Here is a 10,201-nt window from a genome sequence, read left to right on the forward strand (position 1 = left end):
TTTTAGATTCCATATATATGTGTTAGCATATGGTATTTGTTTTTCTCTGATTTACTTCACTCTGTATGACAGTCTCTTGATCCATCCACCTCACTACAAACAACTCAATTTCATTTCTTTTTATTCCCCAAAGGAGTTTTATGACAAGGTACTATGGATGAGATATGCCACCCTACTTGAATCAGAGTATATTAAGGCCCATAATAAGCATGAGTTGTCTCCAACTCCACATGGTGGTGTCGCCTTGCACCTCACAGCCTGCTCTACCCCACTGCCTCATGACACACATGTCAATCTTCTTCCTAGGACAAAATCCAGGGCTCAACTCAGGCACAAGTAATAAAAGTATATTGTTTTCATCAATGTACTGCATTTCTAACCCATAACGTGAGTTCGCCTTCTCTTTTCCTCTCTTCATTTTCATAATGTAATACACAATTAAAACAAAACTATTATCCCCACTCTAGAAATTATACTTCTTCACTTGGCTTGGAATCTACTACCCTACTTAGTAAAACACAGGTGTTCTGGAAAATTAGAAAACCAAGACATTCTGGTATGACTAAGTAGAGAAAAACAATATAAATGGGCCAAATATTTGGCATAAACAATATGAAGATTATGTCTAAATACTAAGTTATTCACAGTATTAATTTGACTCTTCTGTCATTACCATAGTGCTTTTTTCTTTCTGAGCGGACTATAGAGTGATACATGCACATGATGTTCCATGGTGTTCAAAATTGTTGCCTTTTGTTTGCAAACTTAGGGAAAATGAGGTCAATTCGATTCTCATTTAGTTGGCTTTGTTCAACGTAAAACATAAGTAGTACTCAATTTCTCTTTGATGATAAGAATAATGGCTAAGCTCACCAAGGCTAGAAATATGGATAGTAATTTGAATATTCATAATCCATGACTCGGTAAAAGGAAAAGAATTAGCTATATCAAAAATATACGTAAGTATCATAAAAAGAGTAGTATGTGAAACCCAGTGAACATGTAACAAAACTATTTTGAAAAAAAAAAAACAAACTCTTGTGTTTACCGTTTTCATGCTATATACCCTGTTAAGTGGCTGGCTGCAAAAGAACCCCTTTAATGATCAGGATCGACATGGTATTCTTTAAGCCACCATTCATTTTAACCATAAAATTATGTGTATTTAACTAAATCGAGAGTCCGTAATTTTTATGTGACAAGGAAAATATGACATCCTATAGCTAAATATTTTGAATACCTAACTTCTGCTTATTTTACCTTAATTACGACATTATGCTTTGACATTAAATGGAAAACATAATCTGATTTATCAAAAAAGATTACAAAATTAGTACTTTCAGGACACATATTTATTTTCCAATTAATTTCATTGACCTTACAGGCGGAATAGTATCTTGATCTATTACATTCAACAACACCAAAAAGTCTACAACTCTGGTGTCAATATCAATAATTACTAAAAATCGAGCAAGCAATTTACAACTATCTGCAATTAAGGAAATTAGATCCAAAGGCATGTAACAGCAATAACAATAAAACAGTATTTGTGTTAAGACATAAATAGCCAACATAAATTTAGTACCTCAGGCATTTTTCTAATTTATACAAATTTTGCAAATTGAGGAGCACGTTGGCCAGTCCACCAATGATCATGAAAGAGAAAATACATAAATGTGCCTATTTTGCTAATAGTATATGTTCAGCACTTTAGCTTGACATTGTGTGGTACAGTTACCCCTTCCAAGCATTAGACGTCAATACTACATATGCCTCAAGCTCTTTTACAGATGAATGATCTGATGAAGATGCCCTCATTTCAGAAACTAAGGTCATTAATGTTTATCTTCACTTGTAACATTTCAGAAGACTTGCTGAACCTAAAGAAAGCCCAGTCTCAGACTGCTGGATGAACAGCGACACCTAGTGGTCATTTTACCCCTAAACAAATATCTTTAAAGTATAAACTCAAGGGTATCCAAGAAACAAGTGAAATTGCCACAAATGCATCACCTTTAATAGCGACACAAGCCTATTTCCAATGAAACTGTATCTGAAAATCATAAATACTTTTAGTAGATTTTCTCTTGATCAGTAGTAATATAAATTTAATGAAAAGCCAGCATTGGACTTTGAATCTTTATTCTTAATCAACAACCCTTATATAGGTAAATATCCTCCTTTGTAGATTTTTGTAAAAATCCAATATCAAGTTCTTCATGTCTGAGTTCTTGCTCATAAAAGGATGACATAAAGAACTCTGAAACACTCTGACCTACTGAATAATCAGTTTTGTGGCTCTTTTATGAATACATGGTTTGGAACGTCCCAGAAACAAATTCAGACACTCTATACAACAATGCACTGAGGTTCAAAATCAAGACATTATAAAAGTTGCCACTCTGTTCATTATTATTGGATTGAGTTTACACTGGAGATGTTATTAATTTTTTGGAAACAGAGAGTATCCAGTTCAACAATATTTTCTAACACAACTGATTCATGAACTATAGAATCATTTTACCATCAAAAAGTCATTGTTTAGTAGGTGTGACTGTTTCCTGTTAATGAAAAAGTTGGTAGGTACATTCTTTGGCCATCTGCACAGCCCATCTGAGGCAGTCCAAGCAAGCTTCTGCTGTTCGCTGGAACCTTAGCTCACCATTCCCCATACATACTTCTCGTCACACCTAACACTGCTCTCCACACCTTTCTGGCCAACTCCAGAGAAATTCCACCTTCCTGTCACCAGGAAAGATTCTTCCTGAGCACAAACTGCATCTTGCAGTTCCATCATTGTTCATGGGACACACAGGGATTTTCCCTTCCAGATGGACTGAGGCACCCCCTCCAGTGCCCAGACATACATGAAGGAATATAGGTGGAATCACTATCTATCGACTTATTTCATCTCCCCTAAACTAATTGCCAAGGATCAAGACTAGATTTTCTCCTTCCCTGTAACCTTTTAAGGCTTTGTTGATGATAATAAATAGATGCAAGGTTTAGACAACAGTTTTGCCATTAACACACCAGCCTCCCTAAATGCAGCATGGGCCTATTTAACACTCCCAGATCAACAAAATACCCACTTCCCAGCCACATGCCATGCTAGCAGTTACCTGGGACATTCACCTAAATGCCACCTGTGGGCACAAAAGGGCTGGAGAGGCCAAGACTCCCAGTGACTGTTCACAACAGTCCATGGGAGTGATCTCTCACAGGCACCTTCGAGTTGGGGAACCATGAGGAAATTTAAGAGTTTCATGTAAATGCTAGGCAGACAGCGTTCCAGGAGGCATCTCATGCCCAAGTAGGTAGTCAGTTAATTTTAGTAAATTAGTGACTGTGATTTATGTGCATTTAAAATTAACACTAAGGTCAGATTGGGTGCTATAAATGTAAAGCCCAGGGTTTTCTCCAGCCAACTCCCCGCAGTAACTCCCCAGTCCTCTTTTTCCAAGGTCCTCAGTTACAGGAGGATGCATGGGCTGTAGCCACAAGTAGTCAAATATAATGTTTACTAAGGGGACAGGCAGCCCTGAGGGGCATGAGGCATCTGGAAGTTGCATTCTATTGTCCTCATTATATAGACTTCATTCCCCCTTTTCCCCCTTCTTTGTCCCTTTGCCTCCCTTATGTCCGCCTAAAGCTGACAGTGAGAGTATGAAGCGCTGCTGTGCCCTGCTGCTATCTGAACTCCTGTGTTGAGTAACAAAGATGATTTCTGAATTCCAGGAGCGAATACTGCTAACTGTTCAACACTCAACACACCCGGATAGTGTCAGATGAAGAGCTACGGGCAATCACAGGTTATTAGTACTGTCTCTGCTCGTAACAATAAACTTCTCCCCCAAAATAACCCAGAACTTGAACTGACATTTTGAGCGAAAGGTCTATTCTCTGCCTGTCAGCATTCACATATCTTGACTTTGCACATGTTTTAAGGATGAATTAGTTCAGGTTTGCAAATAAGTCCTCTCAAAGTTACCAGCCCACAAAAACATCTTCGTTGCCTCCTCTCCCTGCGTAAACTAGCCAAAGAGTAAAGTAAATTATGCTTTTTACTAGCTGCCCAGGGTCGTTCTTCACTGGGCCTGGAAGAGTGGAGAAGGGTCTAGTTGAATGGCTAGATGAGTTGCCGCCACTAGATCCCCACAAGCCTAGAAATAATTTGGTCTGGGTCTGAGGAGTAATATCACGCTGCCAAGTCTCTTTCTGAAAAGCATAAAAGCAAAATATCCCATTCCTGCAAGGAAACCAACCACGAGGATGGTGCCAAGAACTTTTGGGGCCCTTTTCTTGGCCACCCGGAATGCGGTTGGTAACACTGCAGAGATTAATATATTGTTGACGTGTCCCAAAACCTTCTTAAACGTTCTTCTCTTCAGGACACGCTCGTAATAGGTTTCCAAGTTCGGTCGCTTTCCACTTCCCCAGTTTCTCCTCGCAAACCCCAGGAACTTCAGTCGATGCAGCGTAACAGCAAGCGAGATGTCAGCCAAGGTGAAGGATTCCCCGCAGAGCCATGGCTGGCGGCCCTCTTCTAATTAGAGAAAGGGACATGGAGGATAAGGGGCAAGCACTGTACAAATAGACTTTGGTTGGCATCTTTGGTCTTAGTGTTGACGGCAAGGGTGAGTGTAGCAAAAGATGAAGGCCATGGTCCATTTTCTTGACAATACTCAGCAAGTAATGCTATGCTTTAAAAAAAAAAAAAAAAAAAAAGTCCATGCAAATGTATCCCAAGCTAAGGGAGACTTGCTTGACATCTGTCAGGCACCTGGGTCCCTAGGTGCCACTAGAGCCACTTGAGCTCAAAGCCTGTCTATCCTTTTGAGGAGCTGAGAGCCTCCAAGCCAAAGGAGTTAACAGATATTTCCTTCTGGGTTAAGAAAATGACAGGTGTACTTGAGGAAAATCCATATGTCACTCAGTAGTTGCCGCTTTTAGTTACTTATTTAAAACAGAAGAAAGTCCCTAATGTGAAGCAAGTTTCAGGTAAAACGGTCTTTAAGTTTGTCGTCAATCAGAACAGTGCAAATGGCCCACATGTCTGCACCTGGGCCTCATCGTGAAGCCAGGTTCACAGGTGCAGCGGATGTGTGCTCGCCAGCCAGCCTGCACATGCACACAGGCCGGCTCCCATGTTATACTTGACTTCAACTGGCAGTTTTTCTCCCTGCCTAAGGAAAAAACTAGAGGGCGCATTCAAGCAGGTACTCAGGTTATTCAACCAAACTAACTACTTAAATTAAAGTTTGTGAAACAGGCCAGGCAGGAATCTATGAAGCATAACTTAAATTGTGCAGAAAACTTCTTCACCAGTCATACTTCACATAGATGCAGAGTTACAATTAGACGCCTGGGTTTTGCTGAATTTGACACCTATTATTGTTGCTATCATAATTCAAACTGCCCATGAGTACTAACAATTAAAAACAGATTCCAGAATGTTTTTGGTGAAACCTAAGCATGTTCCCATAAATACTCCCGATGTCCAGAAAAAGAGAAAAAGGACACAAATGAGAACCTACCTGGGGTTTCTTCATTTCTTCTTTGCAACTCAGTTTCAACCTGATCCAAGACTTTCTCCAATTCATCAAGAATTTTCTTCAAATATTTGACATTGTCGTGGTCAAGGAGCTTTGACTAATTAACAAAAATAACTTATAGGTTATTTATGCCTGTAAAAATCATCAGTGTAGAGCAGAGCAGACACAAACTCTTACAGAGTTGGAGACTGTTTGTTCTAGACAATGAGAAGAAATAGAATAACTTTGTTAAAGCGAAAGCAAACCTGACAGAAAATGCCCTGGCTGTGAAAATATCCCAGGGGTCAGACCCACTGTTCACTGGCAACTCCTGTGGAACCAAATGATCAGAGAGGGCAAAGAATATGAGGGGCACAAAGAGACTCCTCTCATGCCCAACTCCAGAATGGAACGTCAGCAGTCTTCAACGAATGAATAACTGAGGGCTCAGAGATGAGAGAGGAATCTGGATGCAGTGAGTTAAAGAGCAGCTGGAGAGTAAGGAGTGCTGTGTGCGCAGGCGTTTCTCTTAGAAGCTCATTTATTCAGCTCATGTAGGATAAAGGAGGCTGGGAAGTAGAGGGAGGATTGGGAGTGCTGACGTTTGCTAGATTTTCAACATGGGAGAAGATTACACAGTTTGTTGGAGAAAGAGTCAGCAGAAAGAGAAAGGCTGACTCTAACTGATGAAGCAAAGACCTCCTCCTCAGGAGGCAGACACATCAAAATGGATTAACTCAAAATGGATTTAAGACTTGAGAGTAAGACCCAAAACCATAAAACTCCTAGAAGAAAACACAGGCGGTAAGCTCACTGACTTGGTCTTGCCAATGATTTTTTTAATCTGACACCAGAAGCAAAAGCAACAAAAGCAAAAATAAACAAGTGTGACTACGTTAAACTAAAACGCTCCTTTCTGCACAGTAAAGGAACCCGTCGACAAAATGAAGAGGCAACCTACTAAGTGGGAGCAAATACTTAAAAATCATATATCTGATAAGGGGCTAATATTCAAAATCTATAAAGAGCTCATATAACTCAATAGCAACCGAACAAACAATCCAATTTAAAAATGGGCAGAAGATCTGGATAGACATTTTTCCAAAGAAGACATACAATGGCCAACAGGTACATGAAAAGATGCTCAACATTGTAAATCATCAGGGAAAACAAGTCAAAACCACAGTAAGATATCACCTCACCCCTGTTAGAATGGCTATTATCAAAAAGTCAAGAAATCACAAGTGTTGACAAGGACGTGGAGAACGGGGAACACTTGTGTTCTGTTGGTGGGAAGGTAAATTGGCGCAGCCACCATGGAAAACAGTATGGAGGTTCCTCACGAAATTAAAAATAGAACTAACATAGAATCCAGCAATTCTACTTCTGGGTATTTAGCCAAAGAAAAACAAAAACACTAACTCGAAAGATATCTGCACTCCTATGTTCATTGCAATATTATTTACAGTAGCCAAAACATGGAAACAACCTAAGTGTTCATCAATAGATGACGGGATTAAAAAATTGTGATTTGTACATATAGAATGGAATATTTTTCATCTATTAAAAGACTGAAATCTTGCCATTTGCAACAATGTGGATGGACCTTGAGGGCATTACGCTAAGTGAAATAAGTCAAGCAGAGAAAGACAAATCCCATATGATCTCTCTTATTGGTGGAATCTAAAAACAAACAAACAAATAACCAAGCTCATAGATGCAGAGAACAGACTGGTGGTTGCCAGAGGCAGGGTGGTGAGGGGTTGGAGAAATGGGTGAAGGGGATCAAAAGGTACAAAGGAAAAAAACTGAAAGGCATGTGGGGTATATATATTAAAAAAAAAAAAAAAATATCTCACCGGTAGCTTTATTGGTATAAAAAAGTCATAAACAGAGGTCTAGCTGCCTCAAAGTGGAAAAATACCTGAAATGACAGATTCCTAGAATATTTTGTTAACTTGCTTTTACATTTTATAAGTTTCCTTGGCAACCAGCATGAGCAATGACTGCTTTTTAAGCAACTGTCATTACGTCTGAATATCAAATCTAATAAAGAAAAATTCTTTCTAAAAGCAGAGCATTCTTTCTAAAAATTCTTTCTAAAATTCTTTCTAAAAATTCTTTCTAAAAGCCAAAGGGAACATGTGTTCTGGTGACTTGCGATACTTAAGATGTTCTAAAAAATAGTGATACTGTACAAAAAGTAGAACATTTAATACAAACAGCAGATGTCAATTGAGGACAGCCCGGTTTACTTACCTGAAGTCGCTTCTGTTTTGCAATGTACGCCTCTTGTAAATCTGGGTTTTCTTCAGCAAGTTTTTTCAGTTCAGACTCTGTGTTACCAATTTGGCCTGATAACAAAATCATTTTTGAAACAGAAAATTATTTCCTCCCTTCCATACAAGAAACAAAGAAAAGCAGGGAAACTCAATGGTAAGAGCATAAGCCCTGGGGGTCATGCCCTTCCTCTGCCTCAGACTCCCCCTCTGTGCCTCAGTTTCCTCACTTTTAAAATGGAGCTATCCGGTGCTCTGTGACCACCTAGAGGGGTAGCATAGGGAGTGCCGGAGGGAGATGCAAGAGGGAGGGGATATGGGGATATGTGTATACGTATAGCTGATTCACTTTGTTATATAGCGGAAACTAACACACCATTGTAAAGCAATTATACGCCAATAAAGATGTTTAAAAAAAAAACACTACAAAGTCTACATAAATAAATACTGCACTCTGTTAAAAAAAAAATGTTTAATGCATGAGACCCCCCTATGCACACACGTTGTCTCTCTCTCTCTCTCTCTCTCTCTCACACACACACACACACACACACACACACACACACACACACACACACACACTGGAGCAACCAGTTGTTCTTTTCTTCCTAGTGACTCTCTACTCTTTTTCTTAAGCTCCTCTCTCACTTGTAACGTTCTGACTTTCCTGAACTATAAGGGTGACCTTTCAGCTATTATAGTACTGAGAAGAATGAATCAGGAAAAGAAGAAAGCGAATCACCCATCTTGACCCCTTCCTTATCCTCTTAAAAGGGGGTTTCTACCTCTACAGTGTTCCTCTGCATCAAAGGACCCTGCTGCTTATCTCAGTAGGTGGGAGCTGCTAGAGAGAAAGACCGCGAGAACCTTGTCCTGGCAAAGCCCATTAACAATTCCCAGGAAATAAAAGCAGAATCTGGGTAAATAAATAAATAATAAAATAAAATGGAGTTCTCAGAGTATCTGCCGCACAGGCTGAGAATGAAATGGGAGGCACCGTGGAAAAGCATTGAACGCAAAGCCCAGCACATCGTAAGTGCTTGAGCAGGGTAGTTCTACCCTTCAATACCTTCCAGGTTTTCTGTAATAAATTTCTATGTAAAGGGAAGGAAAAAGCCTTATTTAGAGAAATATTTACTCTAGGTGAATATAGTCAGAATACTTGTTTCAGATCATTTAATGATATAATGAGTATTTCTGAGGAGAAGGAGGAGGAACAAGAGGAAGGTGAGAAGCTGGAAGAGAGAGGAGAAAAACAGAGGGAGGGAGAGCAGGGCAGGGAAGGCAAGAGGAGAGGAGCGAGGAGGAGGGTATCAAAAAGAAAGTAAAATAGCCTAAGTAAGAGAACTGTAAAGGCGGGGTATGATGTAACAGAAAGAACGTGCTTTCTGGAATTGAAGCTCTGGGTGTGAGTGTTCCTGGTCAAAAACGCCCGGTCTGATCACAGCCCCTTCCCTTTCCTTCCCTTCCCATCCCAATCCCCTGGGCCATGGAGCACACCTCCTCCTGAACCTCATCCCATGCACTGACCCTTCCCTATCCTCAGGGCAGGAGGAAGGAGAGAGCTGGAGGTCACAGCTCAACCTCAGTGAATCTCCGATCACTAAACTCAGAGGAAGAGTAATGGCTAGACAGCCTGTAGCCCAGCTCTTCACATAATGAAACAAAAATTAAGGACCAGAAATGGGAACTCAGTCGCCCGTAACTCCCAGCAGATCCCAGCTTTCCTTATTCCTAGTCCATTTGTCCATGAGAACATGTTATGTTCTCTACTTTTCCACAGGCCACTCTTCTGAGTTTTATTTAAGCTTGGCCCTCAAGGCCAAGAGCTGGAAAATCAGGTCGTGTAGACAATAAATGTCCAGCTGAACAGCTGAAGCACAGGTTCATCTGACTGGTGCGTGGATCGATATATAACATGCACGTCCATGAAGCAAACTCAACAACCCTGCCCCCAAGTCTTCCTGAGGTGTGCTAGGTCTCAAAAATGAATTAAAAGAAACTCGAGACAGAATTCCAGGTCTTTAAGAACTTTACATACTGCGAATTCTTGTTGTTGCATAAGCTGGGATCATGGAGTCCACAGTTAGCTCAGGATGTAAAATGCAGCCGTGTGTATAGGCGTCCATGGGTAAGGAGTCAAGTAGTTCTCGATAATGTTGTACCCGTGGGTAATACATGCTTCCTTTATCGGGCATTAGCCTGGGTGTTTTTTCTAAAATACGCACACAAACACACACAAAAACATTGAAGGAAAAGTTACAAACAAGATGTTACATCCAAAAGCAAGAAACAAAAACCCCAGCCCCTCAACATTAACATTTTCAGTATTATATGAAGGGATTTAAAGGATGATATCTCTCCAGCCCAGACATTCAAACTTTGAAT

The 10,201-nt window shown here is 40.2% G+C and overlaps 1 protein-coding gene across 2 annotated transcripts in view; it reads right to left on the minus strand.

Moving 5' to 3' along the window:
* Nucleotides 1-1,347: 1,347 nt before the first annotated feature.
* GDAP1 (ganglioside induced differentiation associated protein 1) overlaps nucleotides 1,348-10,201 on the minus strand; it is a 25,723-nt gene continuing 16,869 nt past the window's right edge. The window contains exons 1-4 of one of the 2 annotated variants that reach the window (XM_028500729.2): nucleotides 9,855-10,022; nucleotides 7,794-7,888; nucleotides 5,538-5,652; nucleotides 1,348-4,546 (exon numbers count right to left, since the gene is read on the minus strand). In XM_028500729.2, the coding sequence (XP_028356530.1) occupies nucleotides 4,164-4,546; nucleotides 5,538-5,652; nucleotides 7,794-7,888; nucleotides 9,855-10,011 (750 nt within the window). In that variant the 5' untranslated portion in view covers nucleotides 10,012-10,022 and the 3' untranslated portion in view covers nucleotides 1,348-4,163. Of the gene's footprint in view, nucleotides 4,547-5,537; nucleotides 5,653-7,793; nucleotides 7,889-9,854; nucleotides 10,023-10,201 lie in introns of those variants that run through there. The other variant, XM_024127054.2, reaches the window with a different exon arrangement.

Source organism: Physeter macrocephalus, chromosome 15, assembly GCF_002837175.3.
Source record: "Physeter macrocephalus isolate SW-GA chromosome 15, ASM283717v5, whole genome shotgun sequence".
NCBI classification, from domain to species: domain Eukaryota; kingdom Metazoa; phylum Chordata; class Mammalia; order Artiodactyla; family Physeteridae; genus Physeter; species Physeter macrocephalus.